This window comes from Hevea brasiliensis, chromosome 4 (genome assembly GCF_030052815.1).
Source record: "Hevea brasiliensis isolate MT/VB/25A 57/8 chromosome 4, ASM3005281v1, whole genome shotgun sequence".
Classification (NCBI taxonomy): Eukaryota; Viridiplantae; Streptophyta; class Magnoliopsida; order Malpighiales; family Euphorbiaceae; genus Hevea; species Hevea brasiliensis.
Window position 1 is genome coordinate 3196244 of NC_079496.1, and position 28000 is coordinate 3224243.

At 32.3% G+C, this 28000-nt stretch overlaps 3 protein-coding genes, 1 non-coding gene and 1 pseudogene across 8 annotated transcripts; 3 read left to right on the forward strand and 2 right to left on the reverse strand.

Moving 5' to 3' along the window:
• The first annotated feature begins 1007 nt into the window (after positions 1 to 1007).
• LOC110664838 (uncharacterized) lies at positions 1008 to 6203 on the forward strand. Of its 5 annotated transcripts, none has more exons than XR_009148113.1 (6): positions 1009 to 1168; positions 2082 to 2156; positions 2309 to 2430; positions 2542 to 2612; positions 3061 to 4362; positions 5532 to 6203. It is a non-coding gene; the product is annotated as an uncharacterized LOC110664838 (transcript). The 5 variants fall into 5 exon arrangements; XR_009148110.1 differs by having other exon boundaries at positions 1010 to 1168; positions 2320 to 2430; XR_009148111.1 differs by having other exon boundaries at positions 1010 to 1168; positions 2320 to 2413.
• Positions 6204 to 11506: 5303 nt separating this feature from the next.
• Positions 11507 to 13161, forward strand: LOC131179125 (protein DOS2). Its single transcript, XM_058145032.1, has one exon. It carries the CDS (start codon positions 11707 to 11709, stop codon positions 12970 to 12972), a length of 1266 nt encoding a protein of 421 aa, XP_058001015.1. The 5' UTR covers positions 11507 to 11706; the 3' UTR covers positions 12973 to 13161.
• A 1154-nt stretch (positions 13162 to 14315) lies between these two features.
• LOC110664864 (BI1-like protein) lies at positions 14316 to 18968 on the reverse strand (annotated as a pseudogene).
• A 138-nt stretch (positions 18969 to 19106) lies between these two features.
• Positions 19107 to 20435, forward strand: LOC110640841 (uncharacterized). Its single transcript, XM_058144808.1, has 4 exons — positions 19107 to 19112; positions 19161 to 19354; positions 19923 to 20086; positions 20128 to 20435. Exons 1-4 carry the CDS (start codon positions 19107 to 19109, stop codon positions 20433 to 20435), a joined length of 672 nt encoding a protein of 223 aa, XP_058000791.1.
• A 1742-nt stretch (positions 20436 to 22177) lies between these two features.
• LOC110640840 (BI1-like protein) lies at positions 22178 to 25901 on the reverse strand. The gene is made up of 4 exons (XM_058146389.1): positions 25345 to 25901; positions 24044 to 24157; positions 23479 to 23864; positions 22178 to 22313 (listed from the first exon to the last, which is right to left on the reverse strand). The coding sequence occupies exons 2-4, from the start codon at positions 24084 to 24086 to the stop codon at positions 22215 to 22217; spliced, it is 528 nt and encodes a 175-aa protein (XP_058002372.1). The 5' UTR covers positions 24087 to 24157; positions 25345 to 25901; the 3' UTR covers positions 22178 to 22214.
• Between the last annotated feature and the right edge of the window lie 2099 nt (positions 25902 to 28000).

Below are 28000 nucleotides of genomic sequence, written 5' to 3' on the forward strand. Positions count from 1 at the left end.
CAATCAAATTCCAATCTCCATTAATAATTTTGTTATGGGAGGAAGCCGAACCAGGAGAAGAAGTTTTTAGTACTGCCATTTCTTTAAACAAGGTGTTTGACTTTTTTTTCTCCCCTTTCCCCATAGGCGATGGAAGAAGTTGAGAAAAATCTTCTGGCAGTGAGATGTATGCTCTGCGGAGATGGTGAGGTTGAACCAAATCTGGATCGAGTTTCACAGCTGGTGCTTGAAGTTTGTAAAGAGGATGTTCTCGTGCTTATGATTCACAACTCCCTAATTTGGGATGGGAAGTGAGTTTGAACTATTCCTAGCACTCTGACAAGCATTCTGAGTATATTTGCATGCATTGATGTGATATATATCTTTTTAACTCAGGCAAGAAAGGATTTAGTCCATTGTTGGTCCATGTTGTTGAAGCAAAAGGTTGATTCCAAATATTGCTCTGTAGAATACATAGAGAACCATTTTGAATTACTAGACTTTCTTGTCGTGTAGTAAGCTTACATAATATCCTCCTGCCTTTTTCTGTTGCTAATACTATTAATATGTCTGAAGAACTTTTGAGATGCATGTTCTGTTTCTTGTGTCTCTTTCTTCTTGGGTTTCCTTCATGGCTTTCCTGATAATTGCATGTAACATATATCTGGCCATAAGCTACGTGGCACGAAAACGAAAACGCGGATACGTGTGAAAATGTGGAAAAGGACATTGAAAAATGACATTTTAAAAAATATAAGAAATGAAAATGTGTGTAAAATGTGTAAATATAAAAAATATAGATATATATTTATAAATAAATAATATATATATGTATGCGTGTATTTGAAAGTTTTAATTATAATAAATTTAAATATTAAAAAAAAATAATGAAATTAATTAATTAGATTATTTATATATTTATAATTATAAATAATTAAAATAATAAATATATAAAATAATAAAATTAATATTAAAATGCTGAAAATGGAGGTGGGAAGTTTTAATAGAGTGAAAATTGAAAAAAAAAAAAATAATGATTAAAAAAAAAATTCAAACAGGAGATTCGGGCAAGGAGCAGAGCCTTGAAGAAGGAGCAGCGCCATCGGGGAAGGGAGGCTGCTTGGCAGAGCATCGGATGGGGAAGGAAGCAGAGACCAGACCTCCCATCGCCGGCACGCTGCCCCACCAGGTACTCCTCCTCCTTCTCCTCTTCTTCTTCTTCTTTTTCTTCTTCTTTCTTTGCCTTCTCCTTTCTTCCTGGAGACGCAATTTTTTTTTTTTTAAAGAAACGCGTGTCCGGCGAAGGAAACGCGTTTCCGATTTCAAGGAATTACGGAAACGGCCCGGAGACGTTTCCTCGCCGTGTCCTAACGTTTCCGGCGAGGAAACGTTTCCAGAACGGGGAAACGCTCCCGCCTCCCGTTTCCGTGCATCCTAGGCCATAAGGGTCTAAAGTTCTGTGCGGAAGGACAGAGACATATTTTGAACATCACAAACTGGAAAATGAATTTTGATTTTGCAAAAAGTTGAAGAGAGAGGATTTGTTGATTCTCACACCATGCATACTTCAGGATTTATGTTTTATAGGCAACCTGGCTCTGGTATGGTCAGTGAAGCTCAAAGCTGAAATAGAGAATGTTAGAGTTGTAGACTTGTAGGCAGTGTAGTAGTTTAACTCCAATGAGGGCAAAGAACCATTAAGCATAAGAAATGTGCATTATTATTGACCATGCAGTTTTCTCTTTGACTATTGTCTTTTTAGTTAAAGCTATGTTACTTGGACTTGAGGAACAGTAATGGACTATGTTTATACGTTTAATATTCAGTCAGCTATTTTATGAAATTTTAATATACTCTTCCACTGATTTAAACTGCAAAAGTGTCAATATCTATGCTCAAGCAGCCTTATATGACAGGTATATTTTTGTGAAGTGCTGAAGTATTATGGTTAAAACAAATTCATGAAATCAGTAATTGCATTTTTGCAAAAAGTTGTGCAAAGTGAAAAAAGAGTTGAATTCTTGAGTTGCTGCGTTGCCTTCTTATTAAAAAATTCTACGGTGTGAGATCATGTGGAACTCACTGTTGCCTTTTGGAAGCAGCTATGATAACAAGGAAATTGCCTTGAACTGTGGACTTACGTTAAGGGAGTGCATCAAATTTCCAACGCTTGCTAAGTAAGACATCAACCTTTACATCAATTTCTTATATGGTTGTTGTAACTTGTGAGTCCTTAATGACGTTGTCAACGTTGACTGCATTTGTAAAAGAAACTTTACTAACATTAAGGCAATCAAATTTCAAGCTTTTACACTGTTAATATTTGTAGTGATTTTTCAGATACATATTAGAGTCTGCAAGCTTTGAATTGTTCTTCAAATTTGTGGAATTGCCAAACTTTGATGCTGCTTGTGATGCTTTCTCTACTTTGAAGGTCAGATGTATGAGTTTGTAAGTTCCAGTTTCTTTATGTTTACCTGTTAGTTTTTAAGCCTCCAGTTATCCATACTTTACATAGTCTTTAAGCGTCCAGTTATGCACTTTTTACATGTTTGTAAATAGATGGTTGCCAGGATTTGCTTACTAAACATGGCACCGTGGTTGCTGAATTTCTTACCGCACACTATGATGAGGTACACTTCCTGCTAGTCATTCTCATGATATGATTCTGGATAGATCTCAATGTTTATTAAGAATATGTCCATCTATTTGTGGCAGTTACTTAGTATCTTTGTCAAGAATCATTTTTTGTTTATGAATAATAAATTAGTGGTATCCAAGTAAATGAGGAGGATGACAACTTATCTGAACTCCTGATGCTTATGTAGAAGAGTGAATCTTTCACTGATTTTGTGCACCTGTATGGTGTGGGCAGTGAAGTCAACTCTTTTCAATTATATTGGCTTATTCATCTTATTCTTATCTTATTTTGTTTGTAAGATAGCTAATATGATAAGGGAAACTGTATGGTGTGGACAGTGAAGACAACTCTTTTCAATTATATTGGCTTATTCTTCTTATCCTTATCTTATTTTGTTGCCTGTGTAAGATGGCTAATATGATAAGGCATTGTTTTTCCAGTTCTTTTATCTGTATGAAAATCTGTTGACATCTCCTAATTATGTGACAAGAAGGCAATCATTGAAGGTTAGTTTCTACTATAAGTTCTTAAATTCTACACTGCCGTTGTTTTGATCCGTAAGTTAACAGGACTACGTAGTGGATTTAGCTTCTCTCGGAATTCCTTTTGGAGGCTCCAAATTCTCATATAATGAAGCACTATGTTTTAGAAGTTCGATACTTAAAAGTCATGATGACATTGCTGAAGGCATGGCAATTTTCATTTTCATTCTATTTCTTACATCTTAATTTTGGATTTTTTTTGTTTGACGAATTGGATATGTTGTACATGGATTAGATGGGTGTTTTGAAGCAATTGTACCATATAGCTGATAGCTATTAAAGTTAGAATCCTGACTGAGCTCAAAAAAGCCCAAAAAGACATGAAATTAGAGAGCTAAAAGCCTTGAACAAGAAGGGGCCTCTCTGATTCTAATGTTTTGTTTTGATTACTGAGAGTGGAACCCCCTTAATATCATGTGAAAATACATGAGGCCGCAATTGGAATTATATAATTTTTAGTAACAGGATAACTCTCTGTATCTTTTGCTCTCCCATAATCAGGTTTGTATGTCTTTTAGTTCTGTTCTACAAACAGTAGTAGTTCTAATGTCTATTTGATCCCTTAGTATAAAGAAACTAAACAATCTCATCAGAATTGGCACCTGGGCGTATCTATCTGCTGGCTTTCCAGTTTATTCTAGCGGAAAAGTTTACTCCCCATTTGTGTTCTATGCGTCACACAAGAATTCTTGAATGCTTTTTTCATGGGAAGTCATTACAATTTTGATTCTGAACTAGCTTGAGAGCTGTTAAATGATTTGAGTATGATGCTATACCTATTCTCAGGACACAAAATTATGGAGGGTTTCACTGCTTCTCGTGGGATGGATTAATGTGTGAAGTGAAGTATTTCTATATATAGGAAAGTAAAAATGTTTTGGTTACTCGCAGTCTGAGTTTTTAAATATCCAATATGCAGTTTAGCCATCAAAGCTTCATGCTTTTTACCTGTCTGTCTGATAAGATGCTAAGATTGTCTCACTTTGCCTTCTTGGTGTGTTACAGACTTGAAGTGGTATTTGATACTTCTGTGAGCTCATGGATATCTTGAGCTATAATAGATTTTTTTTTCCTTTTGAATATATATTTGAATCATTTATAATTACTAATTTGTAGTGTGACCATTTTATCTACTTTGTTTCTGGCTGTGAGCAGGACTCGAGCAAAAAAATTCAGATCTCAGCTTTCCACATTTTCAAGGTTCTGCAATCTCATTCTGTGATCTTATCTTTTTCTGTCATTTTTTGAGGGATCAAGCAAAAAAATTCTGATGCTGAGCTATCCCATTCCAATGACATTGCTGCTTCCCCATGATCATGTTTTAAAATTCAATCCCAAGACCTTCCATGTTGGTGCATACCATTGGAACTAGAGCCTTTCTTTTATAGAGCAAGTATATTATTGGCTAATAGTTTAGTTTCCCCTGAAGTCCAGCTTGGCTACACTGTGGAGGGAGGCCATCAATTTTACTTGCAGTCTAGCATATGAAAATAAGCATGTGCTTTAGCATGTGGAATTTTTTCTTCCTTATTTAGTTGGTAATTTTACTTGCAGTCTAGCAGATGAAAATAAGCATGTACTACTCTTCCTTATACGGTAGTGAGTGTTGGGCAATGAAGCAGCTGTATGTGTCTAAGACGAGAGTTGCGGAGATAAGAATGTTAAGGTGGATGAGTGGCCATACTAGAATAGATAAGGTCCGTAATGAGAGTATTAGAAAAAAAAAAGTAGAAGTGGTGCTAATTGAAGATAAGTTGAGAGAAAGGGAGATTGAGGTGGTTTGGTCATCTGAATCATAGGCATATGGAGGCTCCAGTTAGACAAATAGAGCATATTGGGTTAGAGAATAGAAAGAAAAGAATGGATAGACCTAAACTGACTTGGAGGAGAGTAGTACAACATGACCTAGAAGCATTATACATTTGCTAGGATTTAACAAAAAATCGTTTAGAGTAGAGAAAGAGAATCCATATAACCGACTCCAATAAATTTTTTGGATAAAAGCTTAGTTGAGTTGAGTATTTTGTTGGTAATTTGATATGGATCATATATTTATAAACAAATCTCTTTTCCTTTATCCCCTGAAATGCCACCTGAACAAAAGGGAGAGTTTCAACTTTTTTTTCTTTTTGTGTGTTTTTACTGCATTTTAGCATGCAAGTTGGTTTTATTGTATTTAGGTTCACATATAATTGGCACAGTCCTACTCTCTCTATTTTCTCTTTCCACCCTCCCCCCAACACCCCCCCCCCTTCCTCTGTGCGTGAAAAAAAGAAAAACAAACAGTGGTTCTGGTACACTCAGGCATTGTCATTAGCCTTCCTTTCTGAAACGCACACCACTTAAAGCAACAATTCCTATCTTTGCAGCTTGGATAATAGTTTGCAGCAGAAATTGTCATCCATGGATCTCATTCAGAGTTTTCAATCCCTTGGTCTTCACTCAGGTTTTTGTTGCTAATCCTAACAAGCCACCAGATATAAAAGTAATTTTGGCAAAAGCTAATGAAAGATTGGTGGAACTGCTTAGTAATCTCTCTGTTGGAAAAGGCAAGTACAATTATGATATTGTCCTGCTACACTGCTACCAGATATGTACAAGTGGCAAATGGATCTCCCCTTGAAATAATGTTATTAAATGATTGTTCTGTGCAAAATTTTGTAATTTTTCCTGTGTTCATCCTCCATTTCAGGTGCTGAGGGTGAGCAATTTGAAGAGGAAAAAGAACTGATAATCAGTTAAATTAAGAGACTATCACGTCAGCCAATTTTGGATAGTTGGGTCCTTATCTTAGTAACAGTTTTTTCCATTTTTTATAGAGATATCACCTTGCGGTTCATGCTAATTCTATACGATGACCTGCAATTGTGGTTTGCCAATAAGTAGTTTTCAGGGAGTTTCAAGCACTAGTGGGAGAGAGATGTGATTGTAATTTCACCTAAGTCATAACGAGTAAATATTGTTCTTCGATCTAACGAGTCTAAAAATTGTTGTTTTTGAGTGGTCGAAGGCATTATATATATGGAGTTTTTTTTTTCTTTTTTTCTTGCTTTTGATCTTGTTTGTGCAACACTCAGGGATTTAAGATTTTATTTTATTTTATTATTTTATTTTTTTTTTTACCCTTCTCTAGTTCAAGACTGGTGTTTTTAGCATTGGAAATGCATATGATACATGAAATATAATTTCAACAGATTGTTGGATTCTGCCTATGATTGTTGCTCATCAAGGAAAATTAAATTAGCATGCATTATCTTAATTTAGATTAGGAAACTGAGGAGATTGCCTCGAGTAGTGCTTGAGTTGTTTGGATGAAATCTAATAGGGTTGGTGGTAGGGCGAGAATTGAGTGGGTCTGGGTATTCTGGTTGAACATGATTTTGCAATAGTGCTTTTGCTTGTGCTGGATAGTCTTTGGTTATTGAGAAAATATGCGGAGTGTGGCAGAAATAATATTTGCCAGAGCATGGAAATAATAATGGTTGATTCTTTGTAGCATGTTTTTGGATGCCCTCTTGATCTGGCTTTCAGCTGCAGTCTCGCATAGGTGAATGCTACTTCGTACTCACCATTGTAGGCCAAGCCATCCTTTTGTTTTGTTACTGAAACTTTACGTGGTTTTCTTTTTCCCTTATTTTGTTTGTGAGGAGTGCGAGAGGTGAAGTTAGGTTATTTTGAGGAAATGGAAGGTAAAGTAAAATATTTAATTTCATTGTTTATTCAAATTATATTATTCTAATAAAAAATTAATCTCTAACCTATGTCTATTAAGCAGACTAATCCCGTTGAATATAGATCAGTTGTGTGTGTTCGGTTTAATTTTGGTGTGGTTTTATTTAAGAATCAAAATCTAATGTTTTCTTTAATTTTTAGGAATTATAATTAAGTTTTAATTCCAGTTAAGTTCTATAAAATTTCAGTATGATTCTAGATTAGTTATAATTCAATTTTAATTTCAATTTTAGTTTGAATTTTGATTTTTACACTTAAAATTACAATATTTTAGTGTTATTTTAAAAATAATAAAAACAATCTTAAATTTTTTATATCAAAACGTCAGTAAAAATAATAATATTAATATTAAAATAATAATATTAATATAAAATTATATTTTATATTTCTTAATAAGAATATTATTTTATATTTTTTAATTATATAATCTTTAACTAATATATATATATATATATATATATATAATTAAAAACTAAAATTTATATTATTTGAATAAAATATGATTTAGTCATATAATTAGAATTTCAAAATAATTTAATACATTTATAATTAAAATTATTTAAAAAGTTAAAAAAATAAAGATAATATTAAATTATGTATATTTATAATTAAAAATAAATTATGTTTATATGTATTATAGTCTTAATATATATATATTAAAATTATAAAATATATGTACAAAGTTGCTTATTTGATTCAATTTCAATTCAATACAGTTCAATGTGATTTCAATTTAGTTTTCAATGAGAAATCATAATTGAATCAAAATAATAAATATGAATGCAATGTAAATTTCATTCAAATGATTCTTTTTGGATTTCAATATAGTAATTTAACGCCCTAAAAAATCTTGCATAGCCCTAGTTAAAAGTCAAGCTCTTTCCTCTTTGAAAAATTAAAAAATAAAAAGTCATTTTAAACTCTCGATAATTATTTTTAGAGTCAAATAAGTTTTCAATGAAAAATCATAATTGAATCAAAATAATAAATAAGAATGCAATTTAAATTTTATTCAAACATTCTTTTTGGATTTCAATATAATAATTTAACACCCTAAAAAATCATGTATAGCCCTAGTTAAAAGTTAAGCTCTTTCCTCTTTGAAAAAATAAAAAAATAAATAAAAAATAATTTTAAATTCCTGACAATTACTCTTAGACTTAAATAAGTGCTTATTAATTTAGTTGACCTTTATAAGTCATTGATAATTACTTTTAGAGTTAAATTGTCACGACCAAACCTATGGGCCGGACCGGCACTAGGACCTGGGCCAGCCTAAAGCCTCCGAGGCCCATGGTAAGCCTAACTGTTCATTAACCCAACTCTAAGGCCCATTTGGGCCCAATATCAAGAAATCAACCGGACGGAGTCCGGCCATAAAGTGGACCTTTCAACGGAGAGTTTTTGACGCACCCGACCTGTAAACAAAATATAACATCAATTGGGGAGCTCAGCTCATCCTCCACATACTCATCATCATAAAAATAAATGGGAGCTCAGCTCCCTCATCCAATCCATCAATCATGCATAGAATGTTATGTTTACAGGCTCAAAATAACAATTTAGTTTACAGACCCAATTCAAATAATATTTCTATCACATGCGGAAATTCTAGGAGTAAATAAAATTACACAAATATTGATAAACAACCTGCGAGGGAGAAAAGCAGGTTAACCACAATAAAATCCTTCTGTAGCCTGAAAAAATATTGAACAGGAGTGAGCGTTCGACTCAGAGAGTAAAATATCAATTTTAACCATAATCTCTATAACTATCTAAAACTAATGCACCCTGTAGAGTGAAATGCAACATCAACAACATTTTCACATCATAACATCAAAAAGGTAATTTGGAGCACTCACACACCCTGTAGTATCAATCATAATATATGGGAGCTGATCCCCTATATAGCTCTCTTAAATCCAACCTGGTGCCAGCGAAGAACTCAAGCCGGACTTTCGCTTGATAAACCAAATCGGGGGTCCCAGCGAAGAACTCAAGCCGTAACTACCCCCCGAAGGATCGGGTCCCAGTGAAGAACTCAAGCCATGACTACCCGTCCTATCCATAGTCCACACCACATCACACGCACACTAACGCACGCACACTGCTCCAAATTACCACAACAACATACATGGCACTTTCACAGTTATGAATGCAACATAAATCGTGCTTAAAGTTTATCTACATAGATATATGCATATAAGTGATGCATGGGCATGCTTGAACATATAATAATAGTGAAATTACAATTAAAATTAATATTTTACTCACAGACTTGACAACGGTCACTGTGGCGGCTGGGCGGAGGAAGAAGGCTGTCCCGGCTCACCTGACAATTACATTACAATTATTTAATACATGACTCAATACAAATCAAGAAAAGATCAAATACGTCATAAGTCGTGCCGAAAATCCGGCAGAGTCTCTCCTATACCTACGACCTACCCAACCTGCAAAAGGGCTTAAAACACACTTCTATATCCACAACCCATATATCCACAACTCAATCACATCACACAGCCCCTCCTGGGCCCATCAAATTAGTCATCCATCACAATATGTAAAATTTCAATTTAGTCCTTATAATTGATCATTTTTGCAATAACTGCCCAAATAAGCTCTAAAAATTCTAAAACTTTGCTCCGCGGTCCTTAACAATATTACTAGGCTATTGCGAAAAGAATCATAATTTTCTGAGCTACCAAAAATATTTTATGGATTTTTAATCCTATTTAAGCACTAGAAAATTAAGAAAAAGCAAGGTTCGGGTTTACCTTTGCCGATTCCGACTTCGGGAATGCGCTTGGGATGTCTGACAATAGGGGGGTAGCCAAAACCTTGGTCCAATTCGGAGACTTTTCCGGTAACGGGTCTGTCTAGCCGGAAATTCACAGACCCAGACAACTATCGAATTTTCACGAATTGAGGATACCTACACGAAGCCCACAACACGGGGGTTAGTACATAAATTTTTCAGAATTTTCTAAGCTCATTAAATGCTCGGAAAAACACTGCGAAGTTCCATAGGACCCACCGAAAAACGGTATCGAAAAATTTTGAAATTTATATCCCCGCGAAGCTCTCGATGAGTGGAGCGCTCTGGTACTCTCGGTTTTCTCGTGGGGTTTACGGTTTGTGAGAAATCTAGCCCAAAAATCAAAATGGGCTAAAACTTCCCGGGCAAAAATTGGACAAACTGCTCTATGGATTTCGGTGTTCTTGGTGTCTATGCAAAGCTCTCGACGAGTAGATGAGTTTAGACACAAGACCCGGTCCGATTGGTGGCCGGATCGACCGAATTTTGGTCGGGAAGTCGAGGAGTCGTGGGCGCGCTGCGCGTCATTTCCGGAGCCGTTTTCCGACATTCCAGGCGACGGCCGGCCGTGGGGGAGGGCTGAGTTGGCGCGCCGGCGAGGTGGGGAGGCAGGGGAGGTGGCGGCGCGGTAAGGGGAGGAGGGAGGAGAGAGAAAAGAGAGAGAGAAGGGGAGGAGGTCAGACGCTCGTGGGAGGAAGAAGGAAGAAAAAGAAAAGGCCGGTCCGATTCGACCGGTCTGATCCGGTCCAATTCGATTCGGCCGATCCGATTCAGGATACTAAATTTTGAATTTTTACTCTGCCTCGAGACCGAAAACGAGGTCCAAAAATTCCGAAAAAATTTCAGAAAACTCAGAAAAATTCATGGATTTCAAATATATTTTTAGTTTTGCCACGTGGTCTTTAAATTAATTTTTAAAAATCATCAAAGTTTATTTTTTCGGAAATTCGAATCCGATTTTTAAAATCAAAAAAATCTCAAAAAATTTCCTAAAATTTAAATAAAATTAAAATACCAATAATGCTCATAAAATAATAAAATTTAAAATTTTGGGGTATTACATAAATAAGTTATTATCAATTTAGTTTATCATCTTAAACTCATTATAATTACTCTTTGAATCAAATAAGTAATTGTCAATTTATTTAATACTTTTAAGTCTCTATGAAACAAATATTCGCTTTTACAAGCCCCTGTTTGATGTTATTTATGCTCCATTAAAGAGTCTAGCATACCCCGTGCCATTAGATCGTGCAACGCATAAAGCTCCTCTTCTATATTTAGCACGGCACATGCAGAAAAGTATTAAATTTAGTACTAGATATGCTAAATGGCAATGATGGTACATAATTTTCAATCATTTATCTTCTATTAATGAAATTAAGTCGTAAAGAAAGAGAGAGAGAAAGAAAATAATAAAAAATTTAGCTTTTAGGTTATGTAATAAAAATTAATGTCAATTAAATATCTGTTTATTATGTATAAATTACGTGATAGAAATTAAACTTCTTTGATCTAAATTTTTAATATTTTAATTTAAAATTAATTATTAAATATTTAAATAAATTAATTAAATTAATAAAAATTTATGTAACTATAATAATAATTATCAAGATTTTAAATAGACTAATAAGAGATTATTTGATTAAAAAGTAATCGTTAAGAATTGAAATAATAAAATAAATTGATAAGACTTTATATATAATTGTTAGGGCTAAAAAAGTCTTTTTGTCAAAAAAAAAACACCCAAGCTCCTTCCCCAATTAGAAATCGATAGAGCCATGGCTTTGGAAACCACTGAACTTTGGCTCCAATCGAAGTCCACCACGGTAAGTCGGTTAATACAAATGAAATTCCTCGCGTGCTTTCAGAGCCCAGTATCCTTCCCATGACTCGCTGCCTTCTCTCTCTCTCTCTGTATATATATCCCAATCCCTAATTATATCGAAATCACACTAATTTCCCCCAATTTCTAGTTGCCTTTCCTTGCTCCAATGAATTTCTTCAAATCCGTCTTCTCAGACGAACCAACTCCCCCAGATTCACCCACATCCCAGCCCGGTACTCCAACCTCCCTCTCACAATCCCAGAACTCAAATCCCAACCCCAGCCCTACTGCCAACCCCACATGGTCCTTCGGCGGGCTCTTCAAGACCCTGACCACCACATCAGAGTCCGTCATCGAATCCTACCGCAAGGATTTCGAGGAATTCGGATCTGGCCTCAGAAAGGAGACGGCGGTTATCCGGGAAGTAGCCTCGCGTGCTGTCAAGGACCTTCCGGCTTCTTTCGAGGTCGGTGCTTCGGTCGCCCAGGAATCGCTGGAGACCGTCGGACAAGCCATCGACGACATCGGAGCCACCGTTTGGAGATCCACTGCTCAAATAATCTCTCATGGTAGGGACTCTATTCTAGCTCCAGATCATGAAGATTCAGATTCCTCTGATAAACATCATAGTCATAGTAAGCAACAGTCTTTGAGCGTGAAGCGGTATAGCCGTTTTGATATGCAAGTGCGTGCAATACAGTGTGACTTAAATACTTACTGTACTGAACCAGAGGATAAGGTTGAGTTTGATAGATGGAGATTAGGGTCTTTTTCACTGGAAGAGAAAAAAGAGGAGATTGAGAAATTAATTAGTGAAAATGGGTTTGTTAAGGAAATTTATAATGAGGTAGTGCCTGATAGAGTAGATAATGAAGGTTTTTGGAGTAGGTATTTCTATAGGGTGCACAAGTTGAAGCAAGCAGAGGAAACCAGAGCCTTGCTTGTTAAGAAAGCAATTTCTGGCGAGGAAGAGGACTTGACCTGGGACTTTGATGGTGAAGACAAGGAGGGGGACGATAAGAGCAATGGGTCTTTGGTAGAAGGTCAGTCTATTGGAAGTTTAAAGCCAGAGAAGGGTGATTACAGTGAAAGCTCTGAGGGTCATAATAAAAATGTCAAAGACGAAATGGAGAAAGGCAATGATAAGCTGGAGAAAATTGAGGAGAAGGCAGCAGCAGTGGATGTCAAGGGCGAAAACGGCGAGTCGTGTAAAGATAGCGATGTATCAGTGATTTCAAGCCAGTCATTGTTGCCAGAGGAGGACCTTGGATGGGATGAAATTGAAGATATTGATGAAAGCAAAGGGGAAAAATTGGGTAGCTCGACAAGTACTAGTAGACTAGATTTGCGCAAGCGGTTGAGTGCTGCAGACGAAGAGGAGGACTTGAGTTGGGACATAGATGATGAAGATGACGAATCTAGTAAACCATGACACAAGGATGGTAAGTATATACGAGTTGCTACTCTTTAGTTGATTATTTACATGTGAAAAATGATTTTTTAGTGTCATAGTTACGTAATTATTTTGTCATCATAGTTTTCCTCGTTGAGTTTCAATGATTGAATTCATGTTACTATCTCAGTTTTATCTTCTATAGATGTCAATATTGATTGAATGGAATTATTGGCAAAGAGCAAGCATATGCTGTCTACTTAAGCTTTCTCTCTTCAGTTAACGAAAAGGGGCAAACACTCAAAACTAAGGGGTAAGGAAAGACAATAATTACACATGAGAGTGCAATCCCACTACCACTAGTATCACATAGGAGGAATTTGTGCCATTCCTGGGTCATCCCCTTAGGTGGATAACGCCAAGATTGCTAGGCAATTAGTTCCCATATTTCCTCTGATCTGGACATGCTAAGCTCTCTCGAGTCTCGAGTTGTCTTCAACAGGTTAATGGTGATTACTGATTTATGGGACATTTTAAATTCCATGGGTCATTCCATATTTATTTCCGGAAATTCAGATGAGATGAAAAGGTGAAGATTAATAAGTATATTGGCAAATCTATTCCTAGTTTCTGCTCTAGTTATAGAAATTAAGGGATTACAGAGAAAAGAAGCATCCCTTAGAGCTTCACTTGCCAAGCATCCCTTAGAAGCAACAAAGCTGTCCATATAGCTTGGCAAGCAAAGCTCACCGCAATTGGAATTTGTAATTTCTTCGATGCCCAATGGCGGCCTGAATCTTACGTTCGCAAGCGAAAAATTAAAAAAAAAAAAAGCCAACCTTAGAAGGTCAGGCTATACTCCCCCTCTTCATATTATTACATATTTAGGGGTACTTTTGTAATTATATTTGTTACATATGTATGGAAAGTGATCGAATTAGATTTTCTTAAGTTTGAGAAATGCAACTGCCAGTGCAACTTTGTTATGTAAAAAAACTGTTTTTATTTTTTATTTTTTTATTCTAGATGGCCTTATGCTTGGAAATCCAATAGAAAGGAGCCCACTGATTTTTAATTTTTAATTTTTTTTAATTCAATTATTTACTTAAGTCAATTTAACTTGGGTTTTTGAAATTTTTAGTTTGTTTAATTTCGTTTTTATAGTTAAAAAAAAACAAAATTAAACAAAATTATCAAATTTATGTATAATTTAATGTTTAATGTAAATATTATTTAAAAAAAAAAACTGATAATTTGGATTACGCTAACCAAGATATTATATTTAGTAATTTGGTTTGATTTAACGATTAAATAAATTTAATTAGTAAAGATCAACTATTAATTCGAATATTTTTTAAATCAAATTGAACAAGTGCACACCCTAATTGTAATCGTTGGATGATTGGATCTACTCGAAAGTCTTGTGTAATACACAGCAAATTCAGTTTTGAAACTTTGACATGTACCCTGACGCATTAAGAAAGCTTCGCATAATCATACAAAGCCAAGCATAGGCTAACACTAATTCCAAGTTTCAACTTTAAAACAAAGCCAAGTATAGGCTAGTTCTGCTTCCAACGCATTCCAGAAAGCTTCTGAGCATTTACGCCAAGATACTAGTCTCCAACGATCTCCTCAGTCACAGTGTCTGCATCGATGTACACAGTCAGCTCTACCATGGTCCGCATGATATAAAGGAACAAGTTTATCACGTCCAAGTAAAGATGTACCGAGGCTGTTAAGCGCTGATCATAGTTGAAGCACTTGATTAGCCTGTCAGTGTCGTAAACAACATAATCCATGAACGCCATTGCACCAGCTCCACTGAAGATTAATGATGCAGGGCCAGAGGAAAGTGGGAAAAATATCTGCATGACAGCACAAAAACTACTATATCAGCCACTTGTGCGTGTATAAGCCAAGCCCACACGGCCACACTCGATACAAAATAAAATTTGAGAATTTACCTGCCGCACAGTGGCAGCGGCAAGGGTAACAAGCGAAGGGAACAAGATTGGCCCAAGGAAGCTGAATCTTTGCATCTCCTGGCAGCCCAAAAATTGTACCCAGTGAAGGAGCTGAACGCGGCTGCAGTTAGACCTAATGCCTCAAGCACTACTTTCCAGCAAGAACCCAGTGAACACCGAGAGACTTGTTACACTTATAATCAGCAGTCATCATTACAAAACCAATGAAATACATATGAAATTACCAATGGATGAAGGACATACATACCATCAGTAGCAGAACAGCACAAACCAACCGTGAGACCCTGAATCAAGGTGAAAGCTCCCAGGGAAATGAGGTTTTGGGGGTACTTGTGTTCATACCAACGTGTGGTATATGGAGCTGCAAAGTTTTTGGCTGATGAGAAATTGCTTGCATTTCAATGCTAAAAATTCAGGACATAGGATAGATAAGACAGGATTCCAAAATATGAACAATATCTTCTGATACGACAGCTACTTGAGCCATGAGCACACACAACTTAACATGTGCAAGCTAACAAGAGCAAACGGATGTTGGTATGACATCAAGAAATTTATTGGAATCCATCTTCAATGCTACTAGTTGAGTTTTTTAAAGAAAGGCAAAAGAACAATGGGTTGAAAAGAAGTGCAACAGGAGACAAAGATGTGTCAACTGATTGACGCTTGTTGTGCTAGAGCCCGAGAAGTCTTTCTCTGTAGTTGCTATCTTTGCATCAAAATAAAGATTTGGATACTCGAGTTTCATATCCTACCACTCATGAAGCAACAATACAGTTAACCAAAATCTTTGGAATCAAACATAATCCGCTAATAAAATCCTATCCCGAACTCCGTTTGAGAGAAATCAACAAATAAAAATGAAAAGCAAAAAAGCAAATGTTACATGCAAAAATCAAATAAATAATATGGATTAACAAGCAACAAGCGAGCACAAAATCTCAAAGTCAAGAAATCAAAATCAATACCAACCCGGGAAAAAAGAAAAAAAGGCCAAGAAAAGGGTTACATACTGGCAAGAACGGCGACACAGAGGCCAGGAAAGATATGAGGAAATTGAACGAAAAAGTTAACCTCATGTTGGTTGAACACCATAAACGAAGAAATAGCAGCAGTAGCAAAAACCTGTGTCGTTACAACCCCATAAACTTTCTGTATAAACGCCCATCGCAACTGGTTCTCCTAACAGGCCTTACCATCAACCAATTCAGTTTCTTTCTCCTCTTGTTTCAGATGTAGTGCACCTTGAGCTTCGCTTGGTTGAGACAGATCGAGATTTATGAGCTTTCCATGGCTAGCCTTTTGGGATAGGAAGCGGACGGGAAAGTTGTGAGAAGGCGGTGGTCGGAGAGAAGAGAGGCGGAGGAGTCGAAGAATGAGGTGGGTTGAGAGGAGTAGGTTGGATTAGAGTTGAATCGGAGTTGGGTGAAGGAGGAAATGGAGCGGATAGTGGGAGTGGAATTTGGAAGGGGAGAGGAAAGTAGTTGGCGTATAGAAATTGTAGGGCAATTGACAAAAAAAGTGTAATAAAAAAATGTAAAATACTAAAAAAGGGTGAGTTTGAAACTAATTACTAAAAAGGGATAAATTTTGCTGAGGTGGAGAAGGTGAGTGCGGGACGCTAATTATAATAGCGTTTTTAAGGCCCGGACGCTATTCAAAATAGCGTCCGGATGAAAAAATTGAAAAAAAAGCTGGACACTATTTAAAATAGCGTGGAGCTCCAATTTAAAGGTTGGACGCTACTTATAGTAGCGTCCAACCTTTTTTTTTTTTTAATAATTTTATTTTATATTTTAAATAAAATATAAATATTATTTTAATAAATAAAATTATAATATGTAATATTATATATTATAATATTTTTATTATGAATATTATTTTTTTATTTAAAATTAAATTAAAATTTAAATAAATAAAAAATTAAAATTAAAAAATAAATAATTAAAAAAATTTAAGAAAAGTTGGACGCTACTACAAGTAGCGTCCAACTTCTCTTTAAATTTTTAATAATTTTATTTTATATTTTAAATAAAATATAAATATTATTTTAATAAATAAAATTATAATATTATATATTAATAAATAAAATTATAATATTATATATTATAATATTTTTATTATAAATATTATTTTTTAATTTAAAATTAAATTAAAATTTAAATAAATAAAAAATTAAAATTAAATAATTAAAAAAATTTAAGAAAAGTTGGACGCTACTATAAGTAGCGTCCAACTTTTCTTTAAATTTTTAATAATTTTATTTTATATTTTAAATAAAATATAAATATTATTTTAATAAATAAAATTATAATATTATGTATTATAATATTTTTATTATTAATATTATTTTTTTAATTTAAAATTAAATTAGAATTTAAATAAATAAAAAATTAAAATAAAAAAAAATAAATAATTAAAAAAATTTAAGAAAAGTTGGACGCTACTATAAGTAGCGTCCAACTTTTCTTTAAATTTTTAATAATTTTATTTTATATTTTAAATAAAATATAAATATTATATTAACAAATAAAATTATAATATTATATTTTATAATATTTTTATTATCAATATTATTTTTTAATTTAAAATTAAATTAAAATTTAAATAAATAAAAATTTAAAATTAAATAATTAAATAATTAAAAAAATTTAAGAAAAGTTGGACGCTACTCCAACTTTTCTTTAAATTTTTAATAATTTTATTTTATATTTTAAATAAAATATAAATATTATTTTAATAAATAAAATTATAATATTAGATATTATAATATTTTTATTATCAATATTATTTTTTTAATTTAAAATTAAATTAAAATTTAAATAAATAAAAAATTAAAATAAAAAAAAAATAAATAATTAAAAAAATTTAAGAAAAGTTGGACACAAGTAGGTCTAACTTTTCTTTAAATTTTTAATAATTTTATTTTATATTTTAAATAAAATATAAATATTATTTTAATAAATAAAATTATAATATTATATATTATAATATTTTTATTATCAATATTATTTTTTTAATTTAAATTTAAATTTAAATTTAATAAAATATAAAATTAAAATTAAAAAAATAAATAATTAAAAAGGCTTAAAAAGAAAATTAGACGCAACTTATAGTTTAATTTTTTTAATTATTTTATTTTATATTTTTATTATAATTTTTTATTTTTTTAATTTATTTAAAATATAAAATAAAATAATTAAAAATATTATAGGATATATAATATTAATTATTATAATTTTATTTATTAAAAGAATATTTTTAATTTATTTAAAATATAAAATAAAATAATTAAAAATTTAAAGAAAAGTTGGACGCTACTTATAGTAGCGTCCAACTTTTCTTAAATTTTTTTAATTATTTATTTTTTAATTTTAATTTTTTATTTATTTAAATTTTAATTTAATTTTAAATTAAAAAATAATATTTATAATAAAAATATTATAATATATAATATTACATATTATAATTTTATTTATTAAAATAATATTTATATTTTATTTAAAATATAAAATAAAATTATTAAAAATTAAAAAAAAAGGTTGGACGCTACTATAAGTAGCGTCCAACCTTTAAATTGGAGCTGGACGCTATTTTGAATAGCGTCCAGCTCTTTTTTCAATTTTTTTCCCCCGGACGCTATACAAAATAGCGTCCGGACCTTGAAAACGCTATTATAATTAGCGTCCCGCACTCACCTTTTCCACCTCAGCAAAATTTACCCCTTTTTGGTAATTAGTCTCAAACTCACCCTTTTTTAGTATTTTGCATTTTTTATTACACTTTTTTTGTCAATTGGCCGAAATTGTATTTGATATTACTATGGCGTGTTGTTTTTACAATGGAGACCTCCAAGAAGTATAAAATAGCAGGATAGCCCCTCTAATGCCTGAAAGTATAATTAAATTAAAAAGATTCCCGCGTTCAAACGAAAGAGAAATAAGAATTTCACAGAATAATAGACCAGCATAGAGGAGGATAAGCACAAGACTTGGAAGAAAGCAATAAGGGCTTCATTGAGGTGAACACCTTGATTTGCCAATGCATCTGCTACTGAATTGGATTCCCTTGGGAATAATTAAACGATACTGCTGGAAGAGAAAAAAGAGGAGATTGAGAAATTAATTAGTGAAAATGGGTTTGTTAAGGAAATTTATAATGAGGTAGTGCCTGATAGAGTAGATAATGAAGGTTTTTGGAGTAGATATTTCTATAAAGTGCACAAGTTGAAGCAAGCAGAGGAAACCAGAGCCTTGCTTGTTAAGAAAGCAATTTCTGGCGGGGGAAGAGGACTTGACCTGCGACTTCGATGATGATGATAAGGAGGAGGACGATAAGAGCAATGGGTCTTTGGTAGAAGGTCAGCCTAGTGGAAGTTTAAAGCCAGAGAAGAATGATAATGGCAAGAGGGTGATTACGGTGAAAGCTCTGAGGTTCATAATAAAAACCTCTAAAACGAAATGGAGAAAGGCAATGATAAGCTGGGGAAAATTGACGAGAAGGAAGAAGTAATGAACGTCAAGGGCGATAACGGTGAGTCGTGTATAGCGATGTATCAGTGATTTCAAGCCAGTCATTGTTGCCAGAGGAGGACCTTGGATGGGGTGAAATTGAAGATATTGATGAAAGCAAAGGGGAATAATTGGATAGCTAGACAAGTACTAGTAGATTAGATTGACATTCCAAAAATGATTAATAATAGCACGTAAAATTAATACTAAAATTATTTAGAGAAGGGAAAGTGAGTCTATATAATTGGTTCTAAATTTTTTGAATAAAAATTTAATTGAATTGAATTGATTGAAGACATTTTTACATTTTGTTTATTTATAAAATAAAATTTTAACTTATCAAACACATTAAATTAAATAATTTCTCTTTTTTCTCCCTTAAAATGGCTTTTCTTTCTCCTCCCTAGAATCTCTCGGTCGAGGTTAAAGCTTTCAGAGTGCAATTTTTTTTTTTTATTATTTTGATTGCTATAAGGTGCTGAAGTTGAAGCAAGCTGAGGAAGCCGGAGACATGCTTGTTCAGAAAGCAATTTTTGGTGACGAGGACTCGACCCGGGACTGATGATGGAGAAAAAGAGGAGGAAGATAAGAGCAATAGATCTCTGCCAGAAGGTCAATCTAGTGGCAGTTTAAAGCCAGAGAAGAATGACGTTGGCAAGTTGACTGATGAGAGCTTTGGTAAAGGGTGATTACAGTGAAAGCTCTGAGGGAGAAAGGCGATGATAAGCTGGAGAAAACTGAGGAGAAGGCACCAGCAGTGGAGGTCAGGGGCGATGATGATGAGTGGTGTAAAGATAGCGATGTATCAGTGGTTTCAGGCCAGTTATTGTTGCCAGAGGAGGACCCTGGGTGGGATGAAATTGAAGATACTGATGAAAGCAAAGGGGAAACCATGGGGAGCTCGACAAGTACTCGTAGATTAGATTTGCGCAAGCGGTTGAGTGCTGCAGAGAACCTGCGTTGGGACATGGATGATGAAGATGACGAACCTAGTAAACCATGACACAAGGATGGAAAGCATATATGAGTAGCAACTCTATGGTTGATGATTATTTAAATGTGAAAAAATTTGTTTAGAGTCAGAGTTATGAAATCTTCATAGTTTTTCCTCGTTGAGTTTCAATTATTGGGTTAATCACGGGATAGTTCTAACTTTATGAATATTTTCATAAAAATTACTTAACTTAAATTTTTTTATAAAACTTATTGAATTTCAATTTAATTTTATGAAAATTACTCTAACTAAAAATTAAAGATTTCTAGATTAATTTGTTGATCTGTAAACTATTTTACAAATAAAATTATCTAACTAGTAATTGCTAGTGGAGAAGCAACAGAGAAAGAAGAAAAGCTTAACAGCGAGAGAGTAAATAGAGATGGATAGAGAGATAGAGAGATAGAGAAAGACCTAAATATAGAGAGAAAGATGGCGAAAAATATAGACAAAAAGAGAGAGAGAGAGAGAGATATGGACAAAGAGATTAGAGATAATTATAATATTTAAAAACTTACTTGTCAAAATATAAGAAATTATTTATAAATCAAAGGGTGAAGTGCACTTAAATATCATGTTCTTTCCAATTTGTTGCATTCAAGTCCTAAGCTTTCTTTTTTATTTTTTAACAAAATAAAATTAGAGACGTGTATTTTTAGCTTTTGACATTTAAAGGACATGTGATTTTAGCCTTTTGTACAATAAAATTATTGACATGGCGTTGATTTATTGCTGACATGACATTTATGTCAATGTCAGCGCTTACCTGCTACATTAATAAATATCTAACATGTTAATTATTTTATTTCTTAAGTGCTAAAGGTGTTAAATCATAAGCCTTTATGTGCAAAAAAAAAAAACCTTAAACCCTTTTTAATAAAACGCATAAACTGCAGTATACTTAATTATACTTTTCTTTAAAATTTATAATAAAAATTTTAATTTTTATTAATATTAATTAAATAAAATAAGGTCACATGAGTAAAAGAAAATCCAAGCTTTCGTAAGTTTTTTCAGTTTTCAATCTTTTAATTTTATCAATTTAATACTCAAACTTTTGCATCAGTAGAAGAAAATTTAAGTTTTCGCAAGTTTTTTTTTCAGTTTTGGCTAAATTTTTTAATTTTATCAATTTAATACTCAAATTAATAAAAATATCATTGCACAAAATAAAATAAATACTATTAGAATTAATTTTTTTCCCTCTTTATATATATATATATATATATACACATACACACACACAGAAAGACACACAAACGCATATTTTATAAATACATACCATTTTGAAAGTTATAATTAGATTTCTTCTAGTTATTTTATTTACACTTATTTTAAGTTCAAATTGTTGAGTTTTTTCATTTATTAAGCCTTAAATTCAAGATAAATTGGCAAGAAATATGTAAATTTATAATTATAAGTAGAGAAAAAAAAATTAAAAATTAAGGTAACAGTATTAAATATATTATTTAATTATTAAATATTGTTTTATAAATACAAACTTTGCTAAAATTAATAAAATATTAAAAAATATTAAGTAAATTAATAAAATTAAAAAGATTGGATATAATTTCTTATACATTAGGATTACAATTATATAATTTTTTATTTATTTAAATAGTTGATTAAGAAAGCTTCACATAATCACACAAAGCAAAACATAGATTAACCCTAATTCACAAGTTTCAACGTCAAACATAAAAAGCCAACAATTTAAAAAAAAAAAAAAAAGGAAAAAAAGAAAGCCCTAGTGTTGATCGTAAGTTGGAAAGAAATTATTTACTGTGCTTATAGTCCTGTTCCAGCCATGGAAGTCAACTCCTCAATGTGGTTTCTTGAAAGGATGCAAATTGATTCATTATGAGATGACTCTTCTGTTTGTGCCTTCTACATAAACAAAATTTATTAATAATGAAATGAAGACTGAAAAACTTAATCAAATTGAATCGAAATTTATAATAAAAATTTTAATTTTTATCAATATTAATTAAATAAAATAAGGTCGAACGAATAAAAAAAAAAATTCTAAACCATTATAAGTTTTTTCAGTTTTAAATAAAATTTTTTAATTTTATTAATTTAGTGCTCAAATTTTAGCATTAGTTTCAATTTTAATAATTAATTTAATTATATTTAAATTATCAAGATTAGCCAAACATTAATTTTTTCAATCAATATTAGTATTATACTCCAATTGATAAAAATATTATTGCATTAAATCAAATAAAATATTAGTACAACTAATTTATTTTCTTGTAAATACATACCATTTTGAAAGTTATAATTAGATTTCTTCTAATTATATAATTTACACTTACTTTAAATTTAAATTGTTGAGTTTTGTTTTATTAAGCTTTAAATACGAGGTAATATGGTAAAAAATATGAAAAATCTAAAAGTACAAGTTAAGAGAATTTTAGAATTATTATAATAATACAATATATATTATTTAATTATTAAATATTGTTCTATAAATGTAAGCTTTGTTAAAATTAAAAAGATTGAATATATAAAATTGATAATAAGTGAAAAGATTTGAATTGTTTTTTGATAATTGATAAATTTAATTATTTTAATTAAATTTATTGCTAAAATGAAAAATATTATGAAAGGCTTTGATCAATTTGATAAATTTAAAAATTTTGATTAAAACTAAAAGAATTTAAAAATTCTTTCTTTTAGTTATTTAACCATAAAATAATTATACTAAATGTAAAAATACTTTAGTTCATTAAAAAAAATTAATCCCGATTAAATTGAATAAAAAAAAACTGTCCCAATTAAGATACTTAGCTTAATTGGAAGTTTTGTGATTTTAACATTTCTTATACGTTAGGATTAGAATTTTATGGTTTTTTTTTTTTTTTTATTTTAATGGATGATTTAGAAAGCTTCACATAGCCACACAAAGCCAAACGTAGACTAACACTAATTCCAAGTTTCAACGTCAAACATTAAAAGCTCACAATTACTTAAAAAAAAAAAAAAGGCAAGTATAGGCTAGTTCTGCTTATTCAACATATATACTTAGAGATTAGTCCTCATTGCTCACCTCAGTCACATCTTTCATGACTTTCATGTATTTGTATAACATGAAATGAAAGAACATAATTGTCACGTATAAGAAGACATGCTCCACGGCTCTTAAGTGCTGATCGTAGTGGAATTCCTTAATAAATCCGCCAGTACTAGTAACCAACAATAACGTTGGAAAAAGTCCACCGAGGAATGGTAATGCTGGGCCAAACGGATGTGGGAAAAATGAAAGTTGATCATTTACCAGCGACACAGTTGCAGCGGCAAGGATAACAAGGGAAAAGAAAATGATTGCCACATGTAAGCTAAAGTCCTTGCCCCTCCTAGCAGCCCAAAAAGTGTACCCAGTTAAGAAGCTGAAGGCGGTAGCAATTAGACCTAATGCCTGAAGCACCATCTTTCCTGCAAGAACAAATGAAAAAAACGAGAGACTTGTTACACTTATAATCAGCACTCATCATAACTCAACTCAACTCAATTCAACTCAACTAAGCTTTTATTTCAAAAATTTGGAGAATCAGCACTCGTCATAACACCAATAAAATACAAATGAAATTACCAATGGAGGAAGAAATACATACCATCAAAAACAACACATAACGCACCAATTGGGAGACCCTCCATCAAAGTTAAAGCTCCCAGGAAAATGAGATTCTGGGGGTACTTGTGCTCGTAACTCTCCGAGATGAATACAGCTGGACAGTTTTTTAGCTGATGAGAAATTGTTTGCACTCCAATGCTAAAAATTGAAGACATAGGCTAAATAACACACAACTCCAAAATATGAACAATATATTTTGCTACGACAAAATGCGAGCTACTTGAGCCATGAACACACATGTCAACATGGGCAAGCAAATAAAGTAGAAAACAGATGTTGGGATCGCATCAAGAAATTTATTCGAATCCAAGTTCAGTGATACAATATGAGTTTAAAAAAAAAAAAAAAACACTGGGTTGAAAAGAAATGCAGAAGGAGACAAAGATGCGTCAACTAATTGAGGTTTCTTGCGCCTAGAACCTGAAAAGTGTTTTTCCATATTTGCTATCTTTTCATCAAAATAAAGATATGAATACAGGAATTCCATACCCTGCAACTCATGAAGCAACAATACAGTTAACCAAAATCTTTGGAATTAAACAAAATCTCTAAAAAATGTACATCGAATTGAGAGACTAAACAAAGAAATCAATAAATAAAAATTGATATATCCTGTCCAAAATCAAAATTGCGTCAAATAATCAAAAGTCTTAAGTCATAAAGCCAATTGGTTGGAAGGCTCAGTGAAAAGTCAATATAGAGGTCAAGAGAGACTAAGTTTGGGCATCAGATGGCTCCGACGTTAAATTATCAATTCCAAGGATGACCAACCGGGTGTTAAATAAGGATTGCTCAAAAGAAGGGACAGATTTGCAAGGCAAGTGCACTAATAATAACAGTAGTACTCGTCGAGAATTTTGGGATCACAACTGCACAATTCGAAATTTATGGAGTTACGGCTCTCAAGCCTTCTATCTATAAATATTAGAATGACACACAGATCACTACACTTATTCTACTGAAATTACTATTGCACATAGCTCTCATTACTTATACAACTCTCTTAGATACAATTCTCTCGATCCTTTACTGACTTGAGCCACAGACCTCACTCATTTCTGTGCTACAGGCTAATTTCAAGGACTCATGGCAGGATCAAAAATGAAAGCAACAATCAAATGTTATAAGAAAAAAAATAAAATATGGTTTAACAAGCAACATGAGAGCACAAAATCTCAAACTCAAGAAATCAACGCAATTGAATTATAAAAATGATTAATGATATCACATAAAATCAATACCAATCCAAAAAAAAAAAAAGCCAATAAAAGGGTTACATACTGACAAGACAGGCGAGACATAGGCCAGCCGCCGTACAAAGAAATAGATCGTACGGCTCAACGGCAAGTGTGGTTTAAAATCATGAACGAAGAAATAGCAGCAGTGGCAAAAACCTTTATCGTTAGAATCCCAAAAACTTTCTGTAAAAACCCCCATCGCAACTGGTTGTCCAAACAGGCCTTGCCATCAACGAACTCAGTTTTTTTCTCATCTTCTTTCAGGTGTGGTGCACCTTGAGCGTCGCTTGGTTTAGACAGATCGAGATTTTTGGACTTCCCATGGCTAGGCTTTTGCGAGAGGAAGCGGACGGGAAAGTTGTGAGGAAGGCGGTGGTCGGAGACAAGAGAGGCGGAGGAGAAGAAGGTTGGGAAGAGTAGGATGGTGTAGAGTTGAATCGGAGCTGGGTGAAGGAGGAAATGGAGCGGATAGTAGGAGTGGAAAGGAGTTGGCGGAGGTGAACCTATTAGAGAAGCGTAGGAGGGTATTCATGGTTACTTTCTGTGACCTTGCAGGGTTCACGGTATTTGCAGAGGGAGAGAGGATCTTCTGCTAGCCTGGTAGGGAGAAGAAATGGGAGACCTGTTGATTGCATATTGGGTGACAAGTATGAGAAATGTAATTGTCGGGGTATTGTCTTTTTACAAAAAGAGACCTCAAAGAAGTTAGCAAATAGCAGGATAGCCCCTTTTTTTTTGGTCCTTTAAAATCTCAGTTTTCTATCACGCACAACGCATGAACATTAATATGTCATAATCAAGTGGTTTGGTAATCCATAATATTTATTCTATTATAAGAATCTCTCTATGTAAAACCAAATTTGGAGGAGAAGAGCACCCTCTTCCTCATCTCTTTCTCATCTTATTTTCCTTCTATTATAATTTTCACGATCTATTCTACCCTTTTCTTAAATTTGATATTTTTCATTTCTAAATAATTTCATTTATAAACCTCTAAATTCAATTTTCATATTTAAAATGAAATGATTTAATTTTTTTTTTAACTTTAAAAGTTTTCATTTTAAAAGAAATAAAAATCATGAGAAATTAAGTATAATTATGTGAGAAGTTAATTGAACTCAAATATGTTTGAAACTTTTAAAATTTATTAAAAATAATATAAATAATGAAAATTTTATCATTTATTAAAAAAATTTTTCACTCATTAATTTAAAAAATTTAAAATTCTTAAAACATCTTCAATTATGTGCAAAAGCATAAATTATATAGTTGCTTTTTTTTTTTATTACTCTCTTCATTGTACAATTATTGAATATAACCACCATCAATCTTTAACGAATATTGAACATATTCACTATTAATTTAATGAATATATTAATTTTTAATTTTAAGCTTAATTTATTAATTTTTTAGATAAACATAGAAGTCCCTAAATAGAGTAGCAAATTTAATTAAATTTATATATATATAATTTTCTCCCATAAATCTTGATATTTATATTTGTTAAAACTTTATATTAAACTTTTAATTGAAAATTAGACCGAGTAATAGGCTTAATAACTAAAATTATGAGCAAGTGAATTATTGTAATATCCCATATACAAATTTGTGATAAAATTCAAATTACAATTTTTTATAGGATTAACATAGCAATTATTATTATTATTATTATATTGTGAAAAAAATTTCAAAGAGAAGAAGCTACAGTTGACCTATAATAAAAAATAATATAAATATATAAAAATTCTCATTTAAATTTAATAAAGTGATTAATCATTAATTATAAATACATGGTAAAAGGTGGAGTAATTATATAGTAAGTCGGTGATTCTGCATAAGAGGCATACATATAATGACAAACTATTAACAAATTAATATGTAGATGAATTCAGTTACAATAAAAAAAATTGCTTGGAAGTTATTTATTTTGGGGTCTACTTTTCTATTTATGTATCTAAATTTATTTGCTTGTCATTCATAGTTTTATCATATAATTTGTGATGAGTTCACAAGTCATTGCCATATCTCAATTTAAAGAGACTATTAATTGCACTTGGTGTATATATACCATCTCTTAAGGTTATGTGAAATTTACACTCTATATTATAAGGAAGACTCACTTGAGGGAGCATTATTTTATATGCATGGGAGTATTCTATAATCTTCCTAAATCTATCACTATATAAGCAAACACCAAATAATTTTATTAGCCCATTAAGAAGATTGGTTCATCAAATCAAGTTAGGGTTTTACAATTTTTTTTTTTCAATCAATCGAGAGTTTATTATGTGATCAACATGGCAAGAAGTCTGGATGGTGAAGCTTAATGCCACCTTCACTTTCCCTTTCTGTAACTATCCCAACAATGTGGAGTGCAACATCCACAAGAAGTTTTCCCTGGGGGAAGCCAAATACAGCGGCTGCCCTGCAAGCTTCTCGACCTCCATATATCACCCCTTTGACGGAGCCAATTGACATATACAATGGGTGGATTGATGAGTGTGTTGGGGTTAATCAATGTTCTCTATAATAGATCGATCTTCTACAACTCTTTAATGGGTCGTTGTAGCCTATATGATTACTGTTTTTTCTTTTTCGATGTGTTCATTAATCATTTAAGTTAAAAAGTTTGTAGTTATTCAAGATCTTCAAAGGGCTAATAACATAAAAAAATTTATTGATTAGTTTATGAATGATGT